This window comes from Macadamia integrifolia, unplaced genomic scaffold, assembly GCF_013358625.1.
Source record: "Macadamia integrifolia cultivar HAES 741 unplaced genomic scaffold, SCU_Mint_v3 scaffold2537, whole genome shotgun sequence".
Classification (NCBI taxonomy): domain Eukaryota; kingdom Viridiplantae; phylum Streptophyta; class Magnoliopsida; order Proteales; family Proteaceae; genus Macadamia; species Macadamia integrifolia.
In genome coordinates, this window is record NW_024868780.1 from 22,747 (window position 1) to 47,114 (window position 24,368).

Sequence of the window (24,368 nt, forward strand, 5' to 3'; positions counted from 1 at the left end):
CAACCATTACACAATCACTGTCATTATAAGAACGAAGATCATTATGAAGCTTACCAAATCATTTGAGATGAGACATTGGTATTGGTAAGTCATGGCAACCAAGGCTATGAAAATTCCATCTTGGTATTGGTATTTGTTTTCCGTTTCTATATCAAAATTCCATTTTGAAACAAAACTCAAATGTTGGGACATGGAATTTTGAAAAAAAACTCAAAATTCCATCTTGTTTCTGGTTTTTTTTTATCCGGCTCGTTTCAAAGAAATTGAAAAACGAACCGTGGACACCAAATGGAGATTTTGATTCTTATTTCCGTAAAACAAAAAACGGCAAAAATGTTTTTTGGATGACTACCAAATGCAACCTAAGCTTCTAGTCTCTCTCACAATGTGTGAGAAGAGAATAAAAGGTGTCCAAAAAAAAAACTTCACAAAGATGCACACATAGGCCTAGGGGTGTCAACCGGTCGGGCCAGGCCGATCTCAGGCTTAATTGGGCTTGACCACTTGTAAGCCTTGCACCATGAATGCTTGTTTAAGTAAACGGGCTTAGTTTTGAGGGCATGGTATGGTTTATAATCGGGCCAGTCGGTGTTGGGCTATGGACCTATTTAAGTCTAAACGGGCTTTAAACGTGCCTACCCTAAAATTCTTTTCTTAAGTTGGCTAAATGCCCAAAAATATGTGAGGCAAATCTTTAATAAAAAATAGAAAAATTATATGAGATTATGGTTGTTCCTATAAAGAAAAAGAAAAGATTATGACCTTTACAACTTACAAAATAAAGCTTAACTAAATTAAATCTACAAAGCAAAAGGTAAGAAAGCTTAATTTGTTTCTTACTAGTAGTGGCAAAATATGAATTTTATATAGTATTAAAGGGGGTCGGGCTGTGTCAGTTCAAGCGGGGCATATAAATGTGTTGATTCTGTTGGGCACCTGACAAGCTAGCTACTTGCACCATGAACACTCAAGCCTAACACATTTATTAATCGGGTCGGTCCAGGTCGGGCTGTAAACGTGTCGGGCTCGGTCGGGCCTACCAATGCGGGCTCATAATTGACACCCCATAGGCCTACAGTATTAGATGGCATAAATAACAGAAAGAAGAACAGGAAGATATGTACGAATTAGATACATTGAATCTGTACAATATATGAAACCTTCTAAGTAGCTTCTGCATTTAGACGACCCCTTGCCTACCTCTACTTTCATCATTTTATGTTCGTTCATCACCAACATTTACTTGCATTTGATGAGAGTCAATATCATCTATAGATATAGCATTAAATCTATTAATTTGTTCTTTGATTCTAATACAAACCTGATACAACATTAGGATATGGCCTATAATCTACAATTAATAAATCAAAAGGAGAGGGTTTTTTTAGCAAGTGGCATATGGCGGAGCACTAGTCAAGGATACTCTAATTTTTTTTTTTTTAATAAAATGAATAGGGACAGAGGAGAAAAGTAGAAACTACTAGAGTAGCCCATGGAGTCTAGATCCTCTATGGTGAACAGTGAGGATCCAATAGCTAGGAGGGCCTCAGATGCACCCCAACCATGGGATGCTCATTACCGTCTCACCGCTCATCGCAGAAGATTTGAACTCCTTAGCCCACAACGATAACTCAAAGAGACTTTTCCCCTTTAAAGGATGTCGAAAACAAACACACGTGAAAATGGTTCAGGCAAGTATAATCAGCAATAGTATCGGTATTTGATTCTTATTCTGATTCGATCGAAATAGAACGAAATCAATCTAAACCCTAAAAATCTAATATGAATCAACTGATTCAAATTGATCAGAATCAGAACTGGAATATGCTTACTCAAACCATGCATAGGGATGAAAATGTTGCTTCTGGTACAATCATTAATGGTGCAACTTTTTTCTTTTTTTTGTAAAGCATTAATGGTGCAACTTTTTTCTTTTTTTTGTAAAGCATTAATGGTGCAACTTAATAACTGTAAAGGATGTGAAAGACTTGCTTTAGGCTTAGTCACGGAAACAGAGAAGAGGCATGGCATTCTTATCATAAAAAAAAAAAAAAGGAGGCATGGCATCAAAAGGACATGTTGACCCTATCAACTAATGGTAATCTGACCTGGTCGGAATGATAAAGCATTGTCTTTAGACAATAATAATCTGTCCAGTTCGGAATTGCTTCCCACAATATCCATGTAGGAAAGACTGTCATACGGAAAAATAAAGCTGCTTCATCATGTGATTCCTACCCCCAAATATAGGGACAAGTAAAATTACCTTTTCACTTTTACATGAAATAAAAAATTATATACTTTTTTTTTTTTTATTGAAAACAAGAAAAAACAACTAAAAATGTTTAAATCATATACAAAAATCGGCCACGGTTGTTCTACTGTTTGTCAGAGTTCTTCCACGATGGAGGCAAGGTGAGATGTCTGTTTAAGATGTGGTCATAAAGTTCCGGCCATAGATTTGTATACAAACAAAAAGTTAGGAGCCATACTAAGAGGCCATAAAAACGTATGTAAATAAAAAATTGTATACTCATTAATGCCCCTGCATGTGCATTCTAATTAGTCCCACGCTAGTGCAAGGGTTATGAGACTATACACAGATCTCTTCCCCTCTAGCCAAAATCCTAACCTTTGATTTTTTTTTTTTTTAAGGGGAGCAGGGAGAGTGAAAGTAATAGCCACCTTCAGTGCACCTGATAAGTGTGAATTTTGAATACCACAACCTCAATACTTTGAAAATATCATATTCTGAGAGCGTCATGAATAGTACAAAGCAATAAGATGTTGAAAGAATTTTTAGCGAAAAAGATCACTACCCTTTTATGTGTATTTATGCCTAGACACAAGTAGATATAAAGAGACTATGTTGCCCCCACCTCATGCACTAAAGATGCCTACGTGTGGCCTCTCATCACAAGTGAATAGCATTCTCTTGCTTTATATAAAAAAAATATATATATATATATATATATTTCATCCATTCCCTCTATTTTACAAGATTCCTGATATAAAGGACCCGTATGACATCATTTTTATTGATCGGTGACTAGGTGACTCACAAATCAAGTGAGGTTAGAAGAGCCCTAATTTCATTCCTGAGAGCATGGAGTCTTCATCCGCCCATTGGCCAGGGAAGAAATGTGTAACCCATCCCCCCACTCCACAGGAAAATAATCCTCTGTTTTTCTCATCCCTGTTTTTCCTTGTTTTGCAACCTACAGAACACGACATGTGGACAACTTTAAGACCAACGCACCGGATGTAATAATCCTCACCCAACCTTGACCATTGATCTTAAAATTGTCCACGTGTCGTGTTCTGCAGATAACAAAACAAGGAAAACACAGGGATAAGAAAAGCAGGGGATTTTCATCCCACTCCACACTCTAAGAAAAAAAAAAAAAAAAAAAAAAGAAGGAAGAAGAAGAGATAACTAGACGAGACAAGAAAGTGATAAATAGCGGAAACAACTCTTTGTTGTGTGTGTTGGGTCGCTTGGTCCAGTCGGTTTCGATCTTTTGCGTCATCTCTTGTTCGGAATCGGAACTGTGCATTCAAAGAAAACGATGGATGGGCATTTTGAAGCAACAGAGGAGTTGGACTTGGAGGGGTTCTTGATGCAGGAAGGAATGTACACAACAATGGCAGCAGCAGCAGCTGATGACAATGCTCCTACTACTTTCAGCTTCGATAACTGGTGGCCTCTCCACCTTCCTGAGGCTCCTCAAGAATTTGATGATTCTGATCACTTCATCACTTCTCTTTTTGCTGATCCACCTACCCTTCCTTCTCATTCTCCTCAAGATCAGGCACTTGGGGCTCAAGCAGAGAAAATGCTTCCAGAACAAGTACAGAGGCAACAACAGGACGAGGAGGAAGAGGAGGAAGAACGGGTGGAAGGGGAAGGAGAAAGTGAGGCTAAGAAGAACAATGGGAATGAGGGTACAAGTAGGAATTTGGTATTTGAAAGGCAGAGAAGAAAACGTTTGAATCAACATCTCATGACATTGAGGTCTCTTGTCCCCAACATTACAAAGGTAAGGGAGCTCTATTGTTCATTATTTTTCTTGCTCTGTTTTCACTCACACATTTTCTCAAATAGATTGTGGTTGATGATGGCAGATGGATAAGAGATCAATTCTTATTGATGCTCTAGCTTATCTCCAGAATGTACTGCAACAGATAGATAAAGAAATGGAGAAACACAACTTACCCAACTTACCCTTTGCTTCCTCCTCATCAGGGGAAGATTCCTCTACCATTGTAGAGGTTGAAGCTCCACCATTGCAGGGTCATACTCAAGAGTATCATCATTTTGCTTCTCCTCCTGCTATATCAAAGGTTAACACATTCATTTGTTTAGTTTTTAACAAACATGTTAGGATTCTAAGGAAAGAAACTAAAATGTATGATCCCTTATATCTTTATAGATAGAAGCAGATATGGTGGGTGATGAGAGATTCATATTGAAGATTTGGTGTACCAAGAGAGTGGGAGCAGTTGGGCTTGTTCAAAGAGCGATTGAGATGCTGGGTTTGCAGGTCACATGTGCTTCAGTTAATCAGTTTGATAATGCAAACATGCTCACTACCACTTTCCTTAGGGTATGTATTCTTGTTTCTCCATAGCCTAAAAATTTCCATTTCTCTCTGAAACTAATCTAATATCTTTTGATTCTCTTTTCATTTTACAGGCTAAGAAAAAGGGCGGTTTTACTGTAGAAAAGCTCTTGAAGAAGGTGAGAACAAATGCTACAGAGTTGGGTCTATTGTTGTAGTTTCAACAAAGAAAAAGGGTTGTTGTCGTGAACTCATGAATGCTTCTTATGACTCTTCCAATGTGAAGATTGGTTGTGTGTGTCAGTGTGTGTTGTGTGGTACTAGTGTAATCACTTGTGTGTTATCCAAAGTATATGATGGTTCTCCCTGTCATGGTTTCAAGAATCGGATTGGGATCGGTGAAATCGCCTAGATCAGATTGGTATCAGTCCAGACTCAGGATCTGATAATCCAATTTAGAGGGATCTGATCCCCTAGCGTGCAGACAACCACCCCACCCACCTTTGGGATGGACCACACCCCATAAATGGTGTGAGATGAGTTGGGGTGATTACCCACCTAGGAGATGAACCTTACTTTATCATGGACCCGATACGATAAAGGGTAAAACATTTATGACTCTTGATGGGTACATTTTGCAGAAAAAACTTTCTCCGTATGTATTATAGCTTTAAGTTTTTTTTTTTTTTTTGGGTGGCTAACCGCATAGGAGATGAACCTGGTTCGATCCATTATCACTTTCATACTATAAAATGCAAAACATTGATGAATGTACGTCTACTTTAATTTGTATGCACTATTATGTGATTAAAGTGGATTGAAGGGTTAGGATCCATGTGGTGAAACCTATTTTAAGGGAAAATCAAGGGTAATTTTGTTTAATATGGATGATCCTTGCCAATGCCGCATTAGTATAGTATCGGCTTTGAAGGTAACCGTTACTCGATTAAATACAACAACAAAACCCAGTCATTATCCCAACTTAATGTGGTAGCTACATGAACCCTAGCAAAAGCAGAAGGGAATAATGAAAGTAAAATAAATAGAAGTAAAAAAGAAAGGAGTCTGGCATTAGAAGTTCGGAAAATCTCAATTATTACTTATATGGATCATTGTTCTTCAATCAATTTTATTTGAAATCATATTTGGGACAAGACTAAGACTATGCATATCATTGCTCATTAAATTTTCTATGATCGTTTTAAGCTTTCTCTTAGCTTTTTTTAACTCTTTCTAATGGGTTCAAACACCATGTACTAAAACCATGATTTGATATGGTGTTAGATTTCTTGGAATTAATTACTCAACCAATGAAGGGCTGGGATGCAAAGGGATGAAATCATTTGGGAGAAAAGTGTGACATAGGATAGGCACCCAAGAGTGTGGCCAGCCTTCTCCCATTGCCACCCTTTCCCACCAAAATAAACAGGTAAGCAGACTCAGCACTGCAAGCCTGCAATGAAGAAGACCAGTCAATATGGCCATGATTAACGTGACTGACAACCTGCGATTTTGTTCGATTTTGACCAGTACGTACTTCTGGTGCACCAAGACTCTTGGGTGTGTTGTATTTAAGAACCCAGTTCTGAGAAAGAAGCATCCTCACAACTCAGGCATTAGACCTTTATTTATGGCAAAAGTTGAGTTATAATTTTGCCACGTGGAGATTTCAAAAATAGAATCTTTGGCAGGAAACATCACGTAAGGTGATTTTTATCAAATCAAAATAAATAAATAAATAAAAATTCTTGTTGAGACAGATACCATTCTCATTTTGCTAAATTATGAACGGTCGTACCTTTTCGATTTTACAATTTAAGTTTAAAGGTAAACTTTCATTAGAGACATCTAATAAAACACAATGCTTTTAGGTTAGTGGATATAAGTTTTTCCTTTTAAGTTTTGTTTCTTCTTACTATGTGATAGAATAAAAAATAGTGTTTGAATGACACCTTTAAATATGTATAGAATTTAACACTTTTCTTTTAATTACGTTTTGCCTTATTCTCAAATATTTATAAAATAAAGATATAAAAGGGATTATATAAAATCACAAAGAAAAATAAAGGCAAAAAAGATCAAGCACTCACAGAATCCCTCGAAAAGGACACCCTATTAACTCAAGACGATCATATCTACATCCAGCTTTGAGATCCCTATCTTTATAGTCTTGGAGTTCAGAGGATAAAGACTCAAAAGAAGAATCAACTCTGACAAGGGAAGTCTGAAGTCATTACATCATTATAAAAAATTATCATTTTCATGAAACACATAAAATTGAAAGTAAAATCCTTTCTTTAATTACAAAGCAACTAACCAAATAAAGTGGATTCATAAGAATATAGTATTCTCACCACCCGGCATTACAAATGCAAGAAGTAGGGGTGTCAATCGGTCGGTCTGGTTCGGTTTTGATCTGAATTTAATTGATTTTGGTATGAAAAAGTTGAAATCGAAACCGAATCAATAAGAAAATTCTAGTTTCGGTTTGATTTTGGTTTCGGTACGATTTGGTTTCAGTTTGTCTTCGGTTTCTTAAATCGATTTGTAATCGGGTTGATTTTGGTTTTTAGTCCAGTTTGGATTCGACTTTCCATACAAATGTATACAAAACTATTTAAATTTTGATTTTTTTAATGAATTTTGGAGTGTTTCGGTTTATTATTGGTTTGGTTTCAGTTTCGGTCTGGGTTTTGAGCCGGTTTCGGTTTGGTTTCGGGGTCATCCGGTTTCTAGTGCGGTTTGATTTGGTTTTGGGGTTGCAATACTCCAAACCGAACTAAACCAATAAGGCTTCGGTTCGGTTCAGTCCGTGTTGTTATCGATTTGGTCTGGCCGGTTTTACCTGTTCGATTTAGGAATTGACACCCCTAGCAAGAAGTATCGCCGTATTTTCCTTTGTTCCCTTAATAGAGAGAATGTAGAAATTTAACTCTAAAATGATGCAAAAAAAAAAAAAAATTAAGAACAAATAATCACACAATGCACACAAATTTATATATATGATTTGGTAAGATTATCTACACGCGTCCAAAATAAGATGAGATCCTATTTCATTATCAATGGACAATAGGATTATAACGTTCATCCTCACACTTCTCTAAGATTGCTTATAAAGAAGGAATCCTCGCTATAAATATATATTTGTAATTATCTCACTTGAGGTAAAATGATTAGTAAATAATTTACTTTTCACTTAAGTTATGTTTAGTAGTTGAGTGAAAAAAAGAAAAGAAGAAAAAACAAAGGTACAAAAATTACATTATTTTCTTGGTTTAAGAGATTCTTATTGTATTTAGTATGTCCTAAGCCAAGAGACAATGGAGACAAATTACCTTCTGATCTAACTTTGATGCTGTATTAGACATTCAAACATGATTAAATCATCTAACCATAATTTGTAAAGGATCCAGGTTCCTGACACTTTTTTTTTCTGTGACCGTACTTGGAACTCATCCTTTACACCTTTAATAATTGTCTCATTGAAATGTCACTGTAGTCCAATATTAGTGATTTAGTGGACATGTTCATACCATACAAAGCTCCTTTACACCAGAAGGCTCCACAGTCTAGAAGAGCATAAAAGAACTCTACATAATGGTTATTTGTTGAGTTTCTATCAACATGTGAACACTGCAGGGAGCATAGCCCACCATGAATAAGTAATAGTAATCTGCCTTTTCTTTGTCATAGCACAAAAACTTTCTTATTGTGGGAGACAACTTTTGCTTCTAATTGATTAGAAGAGTTGGTTCTTCGATGACTTGACGTATTTTCTGGATTTCACAATTCGGAAATTTTTTTATAATTTCAGGGAAGCAAATCCTATCGCTGATTAATTTGCTAAAGAGGCAGTGAACTTTGGCATCTCCCTTCTCATGTTGTGGATCAGTTAACAATGGACGTTGATTCAAGACCTCATTTCTAATTTCATTAGTCTGTAGCTTGAGTCCCTGTTGATGGTCATTCCGAAGGAAGAGTTTTTTTTTTTTTTTTTCTTGAGTTTCTGTTTTTTAATTATCTTTAATAAAGTTATCCTTTAGCAAAAAAAAGTTGATTCTCCAGTGCTAAACCTAACTTTAGATTAGTGTGTTTATGAGCAAGGGAGAGGAAAAAATTAAAGGTGTGGAGTTTTCAAACTGGAGCATCAAAGAGTGAACAAGGGAGCAAAGTGAAATGAGAGCAGATGTTGTAGCATTCCATGATTATATAGCCCTACTTACTTCCACTAACTTCTAACATGCATTTTCATGCTTCATTGTGGTATAGATCATTTATCCAATACAAAAAGACTTGGATTCATGATCAGAGAAAATTGCCTGCAAGAATGTTCCTTATCTGTAAAGACTGTTGGTCTTAAGTGATTTTGGGCTTTAGCTCAGTATAATACATTATCAAAGGGGGGTGGGCTTGCTTTCCCTGACCAAAGGTCCAGCCTAGGGCCAATCCAAACCAGACTGGCCCAGCCAAGGCTAGTGAAAAAGTAAATTATTTAAATACGTGATGCAGAATTCCATCCTTCTGTTCTATTCAATATGATTTTTTCTTGGGTAGAAAAATATGGTTTGTTAATAAAAAATAAAAAGAGGATCATTAATGAGTTAGTGGGCGATTTATATTTTATAACAAACACTAAAGAAAACAAAAAAAAATGAACACATTCACTTAGGATGATACAGAGATTTAACGAGGTTCACATACAAATATAATGTGATGTGCTAAGTCCTTAGATGAAAAAGGAGATGGGTCACTATGTTGGAAGAAATATTACAATAGAAATCTTTGAAGAACGAACAAAACTCGTTGTAGAAGCACTCGTTAAAAAATCTTCACAAAAAATCTTCAAATCTCACTTGCTAACAAATATATAGTCTTTCAAATTGGATCACATCTGATCTGATCGATTTATACAAGATCAGTGATAGGTCCAAACCCTCTATTACTGTCATAGACCTCAGAAAGAAGAAAAAAAATTTCATTAAAATCACCATCAAAATTTATCAAATCGGATCAATCATTAAAACACATCAAGAATCTTAGATAGACATAACAGCATTCTTTAGCTAATTTATTTTATTTGACTACTTGCACTTTTGGCACTTACAAATTACAATATATCGGTTTCATGGGTTTCATTTTTGCTTTTTTTCTATGGTTTCAATGTGCTGGATCCCATTACTGATGTAATCATATATAAACCTCTAAAGATACCTATATGGTTAAATTTTCATCTATCACCCCCCGGTCTATCCACCTAGATTGATGGTCGACCGTCTAATCGATTGGCATGTCAGTTGGGTGTTTCCTGAGGGCAATATGTGATGGTCATTATGAACATTGGGAGGATCCCACCGCATAAGCGGCCAAAACATTAAAATTACAATGGGAAAGTCACCTCCGTTAGGGCATTCTAAACGGTTCTAAGGTTCCCTTTCCCACTATGTATAGAAAATGAAAATGACTTCATATCCATCTACAACTCTTGTCTTTACTCTTTCATTGAGTTTCACTGGTCTCAACTCTCAAGTGGTTTTGTGTGTGTTGCATGGTTTTAAATATTGATATCGTATTGTCCGTATCGATATTGATTGAGATTGATTTTTGATCCCTGATTGATTTGGATCGATTATCTATGTCGTTTCAAGGGTAAAATAATAAAAAAATATTTTTTTTCAAAAAAAATAAAAAATGATCGATACACACCGATCCTCTTTGATATCGATCCAAGATTAGATCGATATCAATAGAGACCAATATCGAGAACTAAATCCATGGTGCGTTCCTAAATTTGGTCAAACTTCAATATACAAAAATAGACTTTGGAAATGAGTTGGATTTAGATTAATTCTAATTCCCTTATATTTTAAAATTGGATGATTTACATCAACTTCCCCTGGCGTTAGCCTATATTACATCCTCCCCCTAAAAAATGTTTATTACATTTAAACCCAAAAAATCTAACACCCTCATGGCAAATGCCAGGGGAGGTTGATGTAAATCACCCTTGAAAATTTTTGAAACGAAAATGTTTATTACGTTTAAACCTAAAACTAATACCTCTCTTAGGGGGAGGATGTAATATAGGCAAATGCCAGGGGAGGTTGATGTAAATCGCCCTTTAAAATTTTTGAAACAAAAAAATTAGTCTTTTTTTTTTTTAAATTTGATTGACAAGAAGTAAATATCCTAAAATTTTCAAACCATATTATTCGACTCTCAAATTATTATGACCGAATTATTTATTTGCTAAACTATTTGCAAACTCTAAAAGATAAGAATTTTTACCCACTATTCCAAGCTAATTCAAATTTGACCCAAAATTTACTAAATTATTTATATTTTATCCATGAATTTTCTATCCATGTGCTAGACAATTTAAAAAAAAAACAACTTGTTATAATATTACCTTTTAGTCATTTATAATATTTTCAAAAGTATTTAATGCAGTTTTTTCAATAAGGATAAATCTATTATTTTTCATGGAAATTATATCAAATGATTTTTAAATTTTTAAAAATTTCTTTTTATCTCTATATTAGATATCTAATATTATATTATATAAGGATAGAAGAACCCTACCAAGCTAATATTAAAAAGACCTAATTACCCCACTATTACTATAATTAGGTATTTTCACATTTACTTGTGTCTAGGCGTAACAAAGCTAGTCTAACAAAATCTTCGTATTCATTAAATAATTCTTAAAAAATAAAACAAAATAAAAAAAAATTACATTTACAATCTTGTTGGGACGAACCTTTGACTAGGACCACACTTCCCAATTAGAAAATGATGGGATGTGAAGAGACCTACTTCGAAAAGTTTAGGTGATCTTAATTGTACTAGTTTAAGGGTAACTTTGTCGTCCACTTAGAGTACTCAATGGAAAATAATGTGAAACCGGATCCCATTCCCTCCTCCCCAATAAGTACTGGGTCATCATCCTTTGGTGGGGTCAATTACATTTTTCATGTGGTTGGGGGAATAGCCACATTTCACTCTCTGATTGATTTACTTGGAAAGTAAAAGATAACACGTGAAAAAGGGCTAGTAAAGAAATCTCAATGAGGAAAGTGATCAAAGGGCCTCACCATAAAAATTCACAAAGGGCTCACCTAAAAGTAACTTCAAGTGCAAGGGCCCACTTCAGCTATCGCTATGACTGCTGAGTTGCATTCTCTTGTTTCTTCATTTGGTTCAAAGGCTTGGATGCCTCCACTCTCTTTCTTTCAAAAACTAAATACTGATGCATTATAGAACAGCGACAAGAATCGAAGGGGATTAGGAATAGTAATCAAAGATCATCTAGGGTAACTTTGTACTTCAAAATCTGAATCAATGATCTTTGATTCTATTCTTTTGGATGAGGCAATGGTGATTAGAAGTGGGTTATTGGAGGTACTCTCGGATTAAGAGGAGCGATTTCTAGTGGAGGTTGATTGTAAAGAGTTCACTTCATATATCAATGGAACATCTCTAAACATTCCGTTGTATGTGCAACATGTAATTGGGAATACATGATACATTGTATTTGGTGTCTTACTTTATTTCTTGAAGTTTTCAATATGTTTATGGAAATCAACAAGTTCACCGATTGCCTAGGCAGGAGACATTGTTTAAGTTGTAAACGATAGTATGGCTTAATTCCACTCCGTAAATGCTGAAGTCTTGTGCCTTATCAATTATGAGTTCGAAATATTTATCTGAAAATTGGTTCTTTACCAAAAAATAATAAAAAAATTTGTTGGTAATCTTTGAGTTTGTGTGGCCTCTCTCTATCATTTATTTTTAAGGAAGTAGTCCTTTGTCCTTGACCACACCGAATCACGTCCTACACTACCACTCCTTTTGTTTATCTCTATCCTCACAAAAACAAGAGGCAAAGGTTTATTTTCAATAAGGAAAAAAGGGAGACACATGGGAGCATTGACATAGACCATAGTCAATTGACAAATTCCTTTCCCTTCTAAATATTATCACTTAAGCCTTTATTTATTTATTTATATATGTGATAATGTTACTTGTCCAGATGTATATTATACACTAATGCCTCCCTATGTCTACCTTTCTCCTCTCTCCCCTCTCATATGAAATGATAAATGTACCCTCCAATGTGGGATAAGAAAGATAGACAAAGGAAGGTCCTAGTATATATATACACATAAGCATCTGGACAAGGAACTCAATCCCTTTATTTATTTTATGAGAAGTGGTTCCCTATCTAGGTGTGTAACCTATGCCAAACTCTGAAAGATACGGTTTTTTCCCCCACCTTTCCAAGCTAATTCAAATATGATCCAAATTTTACTAAATTATTTATATTTTATCCATGAATTTTCAATCCATATGCTAGACAATTGAAAAAAAGAATAACTTGTTATGATGTTACCTTTTTAGCTATTTATAGTATTTTTAAAAATATTTAATTCAGTTTTTTCAATGAGGATAAATCTAGCTATTATTTACATGGGAACTATATCAAATGACTTTTAATTTTTTTAAAAAATTCTTTTTTATCTCTATATTAGATACTATATTATGTAGAGAAGAACCCTGCCAAACTAGTACTGAAAAGACCTAATTACCCCCACTACCATTATAATTGAGTATTTTCACATTTAACTGTGTCTGACATAATCTTCTTATTCATTAAATAATTTTTAAAAATAAGATAAAAGCAAAAAAAATTACTATTACAATCTTTTTAGCACCAACCTTTTAATAAGACCAGACTTCCCCATTAGAAAATGTTGGGATGTGAAGAGACCTAGTTTGAAAAGTTTATTTGATCTTAATTATATTTGTTTCTTTTATCATAAAAGAAAGTAACCTTGCTGTCCACTTAGATATGATCTCTAACAACAAATGTAACGTGACGTGTACTGGCTCATCATCCTTTGGTGGGGTCAATTACATTTTTCACGTGGTTGGCGAAAAGCCACATTTCACTCTCTGATTGATTTACTTGGAAAGTAAAAGATAACACGTGAAAAAGGGCTGGTAAAGAAATTTCAATATATGAGGAAAGTGCACAAAGGGTCTCACAACAAATAAAAATAAAATAAAAATAAAAAAAGGGCTCACCTGAAGTAAATTCAAGAGCAAGGGCCCACTTCACTATGATTGCTGAGTTGCATTCTCACGTTTCTTCATTTGGTGTAAAGGCTTGGATGCCTCCTCTCTTTTTCTTTCAAATACTAAATATTGATGCATCATAGAGCAATGATAAGAATCAAAGGGGATTAGGAATAGTAATCATAGACCATCTATGGTAACTTTGTATTTCAAAATCTGAACCAATGACCTTTGATTCTATTCTTTTAGGTGAGGCAATGGTGATAAAATGGCTTATCAGAGGTACTCTTGGATTACGTGGAGCGATTTTTAGTGGAGATTGATTGTAGAGAGCTCGCTTTATACATCAGTTGAACATCTCCAAACATTCCATTGTATGTACAACCCATAATTGGGGATATATTGTATTTGATGACTTTATTTTTTATAGTTTTCAATATGTTTCTGGAAATCAAAAAGTTCGTCGATTGCCTAGCTAGGAGGACATTGTCTAAGTTGTAAATGATAGTATGGCTTAATTCCACTCCGTAAATGCTGAAGTCTTGTACCTTGTCAATTATGAGTTTGACATATTTATCTGAAAATTGACTTTCTACTAAAAAATAATAAAAAATTTTGTAGGTCATCTTTGAGTTTGTGCGGTCTCTTATCATTTATTTTTAAGGATGTGGTCCTCTGACCAAGACCACACAAGACCACGTCCTACACTACCACTCTTTTGTCTATCTCTTTCCTCACAAAACCAAGAGGCAAAGGTTTATTTTCCATAGGAGTGAAAGAGAGACACGTGGGAACAATGGCACAGGCCACACTCTGATAGATTCCTTTCCCTTCTAAATATTATCATGCAAGTCTTTATTTATTTATGTGATGATGTTACTTGTCCAGATGTATATTGTACACTAATGCCTCCCTATGTCTACCTCTCTCCTCTCTCCTCTCTCCTCTCTCATATGAAATGATAAATTTACCTTCTATTGTGGGATAAGAGAGATAGACGAAGGGAGGTCCTAGCATACAATAAGCATCCAGACAGGGAACTCATTCCCTTTATTTATTTTATAGGGAAGTGGTTCTTTATCTAGAAGTGTAACTTATGCCAGCACTCCCTCTATCTGTCTCCTCTCCAAAACAGAGATGTACTTTCAAATGGGAAGAAGAGGTATAGACAGATGCACATACTAGCATAGGTTATGCTCTCGAACAAAGTTTTTTCTTTCCCTTACTTATATCTATCATAAGAAAAGAAGTTGATTGCATTTATGTAAACATAAAAATTGGATTGTAGGGAGTCCTCGTATATCATTTTGCAAAACATCAGTGAAGCATCTACGTCAAATTAAACAAAAAATTGGCGACATAATGAAGTATGAAAAGCAAACCAATCCAAAGCTCTATTTTCCTCTCATGAAATGGGTGTTGTAGGTAGAACCATCTCAGTTGGATCAGCATCAGCCGAGAGTCCATTAGAGTTATCATGTACTTCAATAATAGATATCGATTGAGATTATACAAAGATTAAATAACAACAAGAGAGTCATATTCAATAATAATAATATGCTACAAAGCATGAACCATGACATAGGACAAGACAATGCAAAATTCCTAAAGTGGAGCCGCCAAATTAGAATTTAATGTCAATATATAAAGGAAAGTGTATAAAAGAATACCCTCAGACAAATCATATAAGATAGGTGTAAGGTTTTCTAGTTCATGGGCCATCCATATAAAAACACCTGGCAGGTCATGAAATTGAAAATTACCATGTAGCTATCAAAAACTTGTACCACTTGTAGTGAAACTCTTAAAAAAAAGTGTATTTTAAACATGGGAAAGTAGACTTCAATTTTTCTTAAAATAATCAATATTTTTTTTTGGTGTGTACAAAATCAATAAGGTTATGTTTGGACGACAAGAAAAAAATAAAAAGAATAATAATAGACAAAAAAAAAAAAAAAAAGCATAATGTCACAATCACTCTCTCTCTCTTCTCAAATTTAAATATTAAAATTTCTTCACTTTTCATTTCTTGATATCCAAACATAGCTTCCAGAAATCAACTCCTCTATTTCAAAATCTCTTGAGAAAAGAATATCTAGAAACATCATCCATGTATCTCTAGACTAGAGTAGTCTATTTTGATATGGACACAGAAAAATCAATTAACCTATTGAAAAGATACTTTAACAGCTAATCCAAAAGTTGATTAAACAATTAAACCATAAATTACATGATTACATATATGCATGGACTCGATTAAATAATGTGATGAACAATACAAACATTAAAATAATAACCTTACTCTTTTGAACTCTATATTAAAGCCACCACCCCCCCAACACACAAAAAAAAAAAAAAGTAAAAAAAACTCTTAGATCACAACCTTAAATTTCCTCTATTTCCACTTTTGGTGGGTTGTCTTCTAAGAGATCCATGGATGGTGATTCTGTATGGCTTGAAGATTTAGAGATCTTCTTGTCACAAGATTCCGGGAACTATTGGCCGGAGAATGCATCAGAGGGTGCCGGCGGAGATCTCGGATTAGGTTTTAATGAATGGTGGGATCTCCAGCCTTTGGAAGTCATTCAAGAATTTGGGTTTGATGACCTCTTAAGTACTCCTTTGGAAATTGAAGGATTAGATATCCAATCTCAACCAGAGCAAGTTCATGGAAAACAAGAACAAGTTATATCACAAAGAGATGAGAAAGAAGAGGAAGTGGAAAAGGCTGAAGAGGAAAGATCAGAAAATAGTGAAAAGGAGAGTGAGAAAGGAAGTAGGAATCTGGAATTTGAAAGAAAGAGGAGGAAACGTTTGAATCAACATCTTATGACATTGAGGTCTCTTGTTCCCAATATTACAAAGGTAATTAATTAAGAATTGTTTTAATTATTTTTTGGGTGAATTTTATATATTAATTCTTGTTCTAACAGTAATATTGTTATGGTGATTGCAGATGGATAAGAGATCAATTCTGATTGATGCCTGTTCTTATCTCCAGAATGTATTGGAAAAGACACAGAAAGAGATGGAGAAACTCAATCTAGAGTCTTCTTCAAGAGAGGAATGTTGTACTACTATTGTGGAAAAGGAAGCTCCAGCATTATCAACTTTTACTGAAGGAAGAGATCGTTATGCTTTAGTTCCAACTGTGACCAAGGTTAGCTTCCATTGTGTTTTTTATAGGTGAATTAGCTTCATTCTGTCTCGCATAATAAATGGGCTCAGCCAAAGCTTGGGCTGGGCCCTGGCTCTCTTGTGGAAGATTTAATCTCACAGATGATAAGCCTGGTTCTGCTGTTAAGACTGGTCCTGCTATTCAGAGACTGGTCTACTATTAGGGGTATGATGTCTTGTATTCTATCACTCGTAAAAGTAGGTATAGAAACCAAATTTGGTCATCCCCCGGCAATGATGACAATAAGAAAAATTACACACTGGATATTATATGCTTGGAGAATTTTTGAACTTAGGGTAGAAAATGATCATTTTGCCCCTATGCACTTTTAGTGGAAAATATCTTCAAATTGGATTTCAATGTTGTGGATTATTGGTTCTTGTTCCCTCAAGCGGGACACTACACTTTGGTGCGAGAACGATGTGAATCGGCTCCTAATTCCCCATTTTACTACATGATTTTGACCCTTACTTTGCGCATATTTTCATCATGGTTCCCAGTAGAGACCATATTCATGTCTCACATCATTGGATAGTGCTCGGTACGAGCTTTCCAACAACATATTACACATCGAATTCCGACTAACGGTTTGAAAGATATGATCCCCGAAAGTTTATTCCAAAATTCGATCTATGATTCCATTTCGAGCAACCAGGGAATACCATGTGGCGCCCAGCATCTCTTACTCAGAAGCAACTCTTTTTTTCAAAAATTTTGGAAAATGAATGGCCCCATTAAGGTTTTGGCTAATTCCCTCTCCTTAATGAAAAAATCCCTCAAAGTATAAAAGTTTTAATGTCTAATCCTTGCTTGAGCCGGGAGACCTTGTCCGATTCGGTTCAATTTGAGACTTGAAGCACAAGGGTTATCTCCCCTTGTTTCTTAATTAAAGTCGGACTTGAGGTAATTTTCTTCTCTAAATAGAAATTTAATCTGATTTAATTAGGTTTAATTTGATTCATCTTGATTCAATTAGGTTTATCTGGGTTTAATAATTAGATCTATTTTGTTTTAAATTGATTTAATCTATTTAATTAGATTAATTAGGTTTATGTGGTTTGGTTTGATTGATTTTAATTAGATTAACTAGTTTTAATATGAATTAGTTGATGTTACTTTCTTCTAATCTGGGCCCTTAGATTAGGATCCCAACCCTTAACCCTAATCCTTTCTCCCCTTTTTCTATCTCTTCTTCTCCTCTTCTCCAGCCGACCTTCTCCGTGGCTGAAACCACCACTCATCCATCTCTTTCTTCCCCTCTTCTTTTCCTTCTTTCAAACCCAGCCGCCCCTTTCCTTTCTTCTTCCATGGCTGAAACCTTTCTTCCCCTTTCTCCTTGCTGGACCCTAACTCTAAAAGCCATCCTTCTCTTTTCTTCTCTTCTTCCCTCCATTCAGACAGGACGAAATCCAGCCACCGAACCTTCATACCATAGGCACCACCCCTTCTTCTCCAAACCACACCAGCCGCTACTCTCTTCCCCTCATCACTTCTAAATTCTTCCATTGTAATAAGTTAGTTAATTCTTTTTTAAGTATTATATTAGTCTTTTCTTTCTAAATGTCATTTTTCTCTTATTTTCTTTTATGTTATTTGAATCTCCATTAGTTAGTTAGTGAACGGGACATGATGTATTTATTTCTTCCCATCAACGCATGGCCCGTCCTCAAACCTCCCCTATTTATTTATCCTTTTCACCTTTACGCTTTGTTTGGTTGCAAGGGAAATGAAAATTTTGTATGTAAAGTAGAATTTTTTTTCCCATTTGATTGCATGGGAAATAAATTTTACATGTGAAAAAAAATTCTCTTTTTATTTTCCCACCAAAATAGGAAGAGAAAAAAAAAAAACCCTACTCTCACGATCTCTCCCACTCTCGCAACTCTCACCTCGCTCATGACTCTCAATGATCTCTCTCTCTCTCTCTCTCTCTCTCTCTCTCTCTCTCACACAGACACACACAACTCAATTGGATTTGTTATGACCAAAAGACTTTGGGTGTGAGCCAGATGGAGCATTGCTGACATGTTGGGTTTGTTTTGACCAAAAGACTTTTGGAATGGGCCTTTCAGTCGTTATCACTTGTGATCTATTACTGTTTTCTTTGTGATCATATTTTATATTATTTTAAATATTTATTTATGCTGCATTCATTTAATATATAGAATGAAATATTTTAGTTAGTGATATAACATAGTATCTGATGACATTTAGTTTGATTTGGTACAGACCTTCAATGACCTGATTCACATAACCAATATAAATTTTGAGGAGCTGGGTGGGTTCTGAATTGAAAAGTATTGTCCTCCCCCCCCGCCCGCCCCCCGCCCCCCGCCCCCAATCTCTTTTGAGGTGTTTGCGTTTTATTTTTATTATTTTTTTTTATTTTATATCAATTTTACATCCAATCAAACAATTATGGTAAATTAATTTCACAACTCAAATGGGAAAAAATAATCGTTTCACTTCCCTTCCCTTCACTTCCCTTACCTTCTCATTTCCCTTGCAACCAAACGCAGCCTTAGTGTGGTTTTTGGCAAATTTTGGTTCACGGATGAATCCCGTGGGCCGTGGATTTATTTGGATCTAAATGGTTGGTTTAAATTGACCCAAATCTTTAGCCCCTTTGGGTTTGATTTCACTTTTGGTCCACTAGTTGAAATAGGGATGGTTTTGTGCTTTGATATCTGTCTAGGCCCATGGGTATTGACGGTTTGGTTTAAGCCGTGGGTGAAGAGCTTGGGGTCGTACTGAGGCATTGAGCTTATAAACCTGTAAATGAAACCACCCCGAGAGTGGTCTTATTTTACATCTTTTTGGGCTTCCAATACCTCCCCTTTCCAAAACATATTGAGTCCATTTAAAATTTATGAGTCTTGTCAAACCAAATGCAATCAATCTGTTTTTCTTTGGCCTGTCCCAATCCAGTCCATATTTTTACCTCAAGCGACAGGCCCATCTTGATTTCTTGTTTTCTTATTTTAACCTTGAATTAGAATATCATGCCATGTGTCAATTTAGGATTTGTATGCTTTAAATCATTTTAATTCCCTCACACCATGTATGCATCTAGAGTTAATTTTTCTTTGTGTACATATACTTTCTCCTTACCTACGTTGGACATCTACTTTATAGAATTATGTAGTGTAATGTTGTATATTTAGTTTCTTGACACATAATTGGTTACTTAATTTAGGGTAATTAATTAGAGTAGCATTAATTAGTTGAAAACATCTCATCTCACTAATCTAAAAATGATTTTTGTAGCATCTTTAATACATCCCCTAAGTTAGATCAAACCAATTGTAATTAGCATAATTAGGCTTCATAAACTATTTTAGTTTAATATGTTTAAACTAGATTCATTAGGCCATTTAAATTCATTCACTTAAGGTAGCTAGTCCAATTCTTCTTTCTCTTATTTCATTAGGTATTTGTTAATTAGAAACATTTCACCAATTAGTTCAATTTAAGATTTTATAAATTCATTAATTATCCATCTAGGTTAGGCTTAATTAATCCAATTAGTCTAATTCAGGTCCATAATCCACACACCAAATCATTTAGATTTTTCATGCTTTTCTAAATAGACTACTTTTATTTTTTGTACCATGCCCTAGGTTGGCATAACTTAGACATTTGGTTTAGGATTGGATACATGTCTTTTACTTAGATACCTAGTTTAGGGTTTTCAGTGACTTAGATTTAGGACTAGTTAGTAGGGTACAAATAAATTTTGGTCAAATAGAAAGAGACTGGCCGTAGGGCCGGGTAAACTAGGTGCCTAACACCTTCCCAGTCTGCCACTTGACACTTGCCCACAATCTTGATGTAAACCATTAAATGGAGGAGGCATTTATGGGTCCGAGACCCTTTCTAGGTGGCGATTCCCATTTACCCATATTGTATATCCCCCTATTGGCATTTGAGGACCAGAGATACTATATCTCATTAGGGTCGAACCCTAGCATGTTCCCACGCTCCACACCATATCGCGATCCGCAAAGGTCCATGGTACCTACAGTAGGTTGATTCCAAAGGTCCATCAAGAGGTTGAAGTTGAATCCGAAAGGCCGTTAAGAGGCTAAAGGCCCCGAGGCCTTAAGGAAACGGCCCACCTTACGTGTTATCATCATTAGTGGTGGGGCCTCAATGAACCAGTGGGTCTATGTGGGGTTCGGGGTAGCATCCCTTGAGAAAGAAATATATTAGGCTATAAGGGTATTTTAGTAATTTTTTGTATTGGATTTGCTATATATATGGGGCGAGTTTTTCTCTGTAAGCAATCTAAGAGACGTATGCGGAAGGACAACTGTAACCATATTCTCCATTAATAGTGAAATAGATCGCATATCACAGTGGTCGTAGTTAATCTCGTTGAACCACATAAATCTTTGTGTGTGGTTGTGTAATTGTTGTTTGTGATTTCTATTGTTTGCTATATCTTTTAAGGGTTCCATTTCTACATCTACTTGTATAAACTACACTATAATTGCCTTTTACTATTTTACAACCAAGGGTACAACTACTTTACAATCGGGGGTTCTACAATACATAAGTGGAGGTAGGGGTGTCAATTTCCAACTCGAACCAGTCTGATGTATCAAACAGATCGATCCAGCCGTAATTGAACCAATTTTTTTAGCGATTTGGTTTTGGTTTGGGGTTTTCTGAAACCATCAGAAATTGAAACTTGAACCAATTGGAACTGAAAACCGAATTGAACCTTGCTATGACGGAAATCTGACCCTTGGCTCTAGAAGACCTACAAAAATAAGGGGCAAGAGGAGTGCTTCCGCCAAGAGGTTTTGATGCCTAATTGGAGCAGTGGAGAGAGAGGAAGAGAGATTGACCTCTTTTCGTTATCCCTTCCCTCCCTCCCTCCCTCCCTCCCTCCCTCCCTCCCTTTCTTTTTTTTTTTTTTTTTTTTTTTTTGCCTCTGAATAGGTGTCATGAAGCTCAAATCCCCATAGGGGTGCCCGAAACCAAATCAGACTTAACCAAATTCAGTTTAACGGTTGTACTCCTAAGATTATGCTTAATGACATCTAAAATGTTGATTGTTGATTAATAACCCCTTAGTTTTTTCCCCCCTCTTTAAATCATAATTTAATATAAAAATGATATATACAAACACGTTCTTTTTCACAGATGGAAGCATATACGCTGGATGAAGGGCAATTCATATTGAAGATTTGTAGCAATAAAGCAGTGGGAGCACTGGGTCTGGTGCAGAAAGCAATTGAAATGCTTGGCTTAGAAATTACATGTTCTTCAATAGATGAGATTGATCATGTCCACATGCTCACTACCACTTTCCTTCGTGTATGTTTGTTTTGCTTGTGTCTCCATAACCCAACTTTTTTAGACTCTGGTTTTTAACATGGATTGGGATTCTCTGTCTACGCAACACGACGTATAGCTCAGATCCAAGGACTGAGAGCATCTTGGGCTTGCATGCCTGAGGGCTCCCAGCCCTTAGATATATGCTACCCTATAGCGCATGTTACAGACGAACCCGACCCTTTTAACATTTTCTTCCTAACTATCTCTAAGCATTGTTTTGCTTTCTTGTTTTTGCAGGTTAAGAAGAGAGGAGTTCTAATGCAAGACAAGCTTTTGCAACAATTGAGAACAAATGCTACAAAGTTGGGTCTTTTGCTATAACTTCTTAATATATATATAGGAAGAGAAACCATATGGCCGGATCTCTCATAGCCCATGTGACCTTTAATCATTATTTGAAGATGCCTCAGTTATCCCATGTACCATGTTCTCATATTAAGTATGAAGCTAATCAAGAAACCCATCAAAAAGTTGTTTCTCACTTTCTTTAAGTGTTGAGATGTTGTGAGGTATAGACTTATGATCTCATATTAATAATTTATTTAGGTCTTTGATCGGAGCCTTTCATATACTTGAGAAGTTATCTTCAATTATTACCTTAAGGTTTTGGGTAGGACCCTTCAACATTAAGATTTTTGAAGATAAATGGGTTGCACACTTAAATATAATTTAAGAAAAAAATCTTGGATAGAATTTGGGTTCAACACAAAAATCAATTTTCAAAATTACTTCTTTTACATTTCATGAATAATTTGGGAAAAGAATACTTTTGCTCCTTGAGAATTTGTAATTTCTATAATATTTCAGTAGAATATTTTTTGATATTATTTTAATTCACACACTTGTTTTAAGCATCTTTCTTACATACCTTTCCATCTGAATTGTTGATGTGTCTATTTGGACTGTTCATTAGATAGATCATCGTCTTTCTTAGATATGTGTCAAATTTCAAAGTCTAGTTCAATTAAATATATTCTGGATTTGCATTCATTTTTTTTTTGGGTAAATAATTTACATTCATGTTCATGTATGTCTATGCACGTCTAAGTTACATACTCCAACAACTATTGTACACTCTCCCATAGCTCTGGATCTTCAAAGCTTTGTGTTTTTTCTCATGGCAAACACCATAGCAGCTTAAGCTTGACATGTGACTAGGGTACATAAGGTGTACTCATCCATAGAACTTGGCTCCATCTGATCTACTACAAGGCAATTATTGACATTTAAAATTAGCATGTAAGAACGGTTTGTCCATGGGCATATATGTAGGAACATGGCTTCTCTCAATTATTCCCTTTCAACTTTTATTTGGGTAGTTACTGAAAAAAAAAATTATTTATTTAGGTGAATTAAAAAAAATATATTAAAATAAGAAGAAAAATACAATAAAATAGCTAAGTAGGCTAGCTAAGGGATGACCCCTATCAAAACAAGCAAAAGCAAAACAACTATTGCTCATGTAAATTGATTTGCATTCCTTTTTATATATGTCCATGCACGCCTAAGTTATGTACTTCAACAATTATTGTACATTTTCTCATAATTTTAGATTTTCAAAGGTCTATTATTTTATATGAAAAACACCATATCAGCTTAATTTTAACGTGTGACGAGGATAACTAAAGTATACTTATAGAATTCGGTTCCATTTGATCTATCACACGGCAAATTACAGCCAAGCAAGCTAGCTAAAGGGATGAACCCTATCCTTTATTTTCCTTTTGGTAAGAAGTGGGTGACCTATCAAGACAAGCAAAAGCAATCATGAACAATATTAAATAAAAAACTAAGAAGTAACATTAAAAGACTAACAGCTGTGGCTGCTGGGATTCGAGCCCAGTGTATCGGTATGTATCGATACAGTGCGCTACGGTCATATAATGACCAAGATGGGTAATTTTTCAGAAAAACACGATTTTTTGAAGGGTTTTTGTTCCAAAGTTGCTGTCAGCCATATTTCTTTCTAACTAAAGTGAAAATCAAGGTTGGGACACAAGGATTTTACATTTATGGGACAACTACAAACCTTGAATTTTTAGTACGATACCCTCAATTTAATGTTTATACATAATACATGTTATCAATAGCTTTTTTTAACAAATTCTTTATGCAAAAGTGTTTAAAAAAATGTTTCTTATCCATTTATGTGTGTATTTTTAGCGTATCTTAGTGTATCTCCGATACGATACGATACCCTTCGATAA

At 35.2% G+C, this 24,368-nt stretch overlaps 2 protein-coding genes across 2 annotated transcripts; both read left to right on the plus strand.

Moving 5' to 3' along the window:
• The first annotated feature begins 3,458 nt into the window (after window positions 1-3,458).
• On the plus strand, window positions 3,459-4,929 carry LOC122066702 (transcription factor bHLH35-like). Its single transcript, XM_042630547.1, has 4 exons — window positions 3,459-4,040; window positions 4,126-4,344; window positions 4,434-4,607; window positions 4,697-4,929. Exons 1-4 carry the CDS (start codon window positions 3,570-3,572, stop codon window positions 4,778-4,780), a joined length of 948 nt encoding a protein of 315 aa, XP_042486481.1. The 5' UTR covers window positions 3,459-3,569; the 3' UTR covers window positions 4,781-4,929.
• An 11,072-nt stretch (window positions 4,930-16,001) lies between these two features.
• LOC122066700 (transcription factor bHLH35-like) lies at window positions 16,002-22,642 on the plus strand. The gene is made up of 4 exons (XM_042630544.1): window positions 16,002-16,502; window positions 16,594-16,797; window positions 21,967-22,140; window positions 22,399-22,642. The coding sequence occupies exons 1-4, from the start codon at window positions 16,071-16,073 to the stop codon at window positions 22,480-22,482; spliced, it is 894 nt and encodes a 297-aa protein (XP_042486478.1). The 5' UTR covers window positions 16,002-16,070; the 3' UTR covers window positions 22,483-22,642.
• The last annotated feature ends 1,726 nt before the right edge of the window (window positions 22,643-24,368 follow it).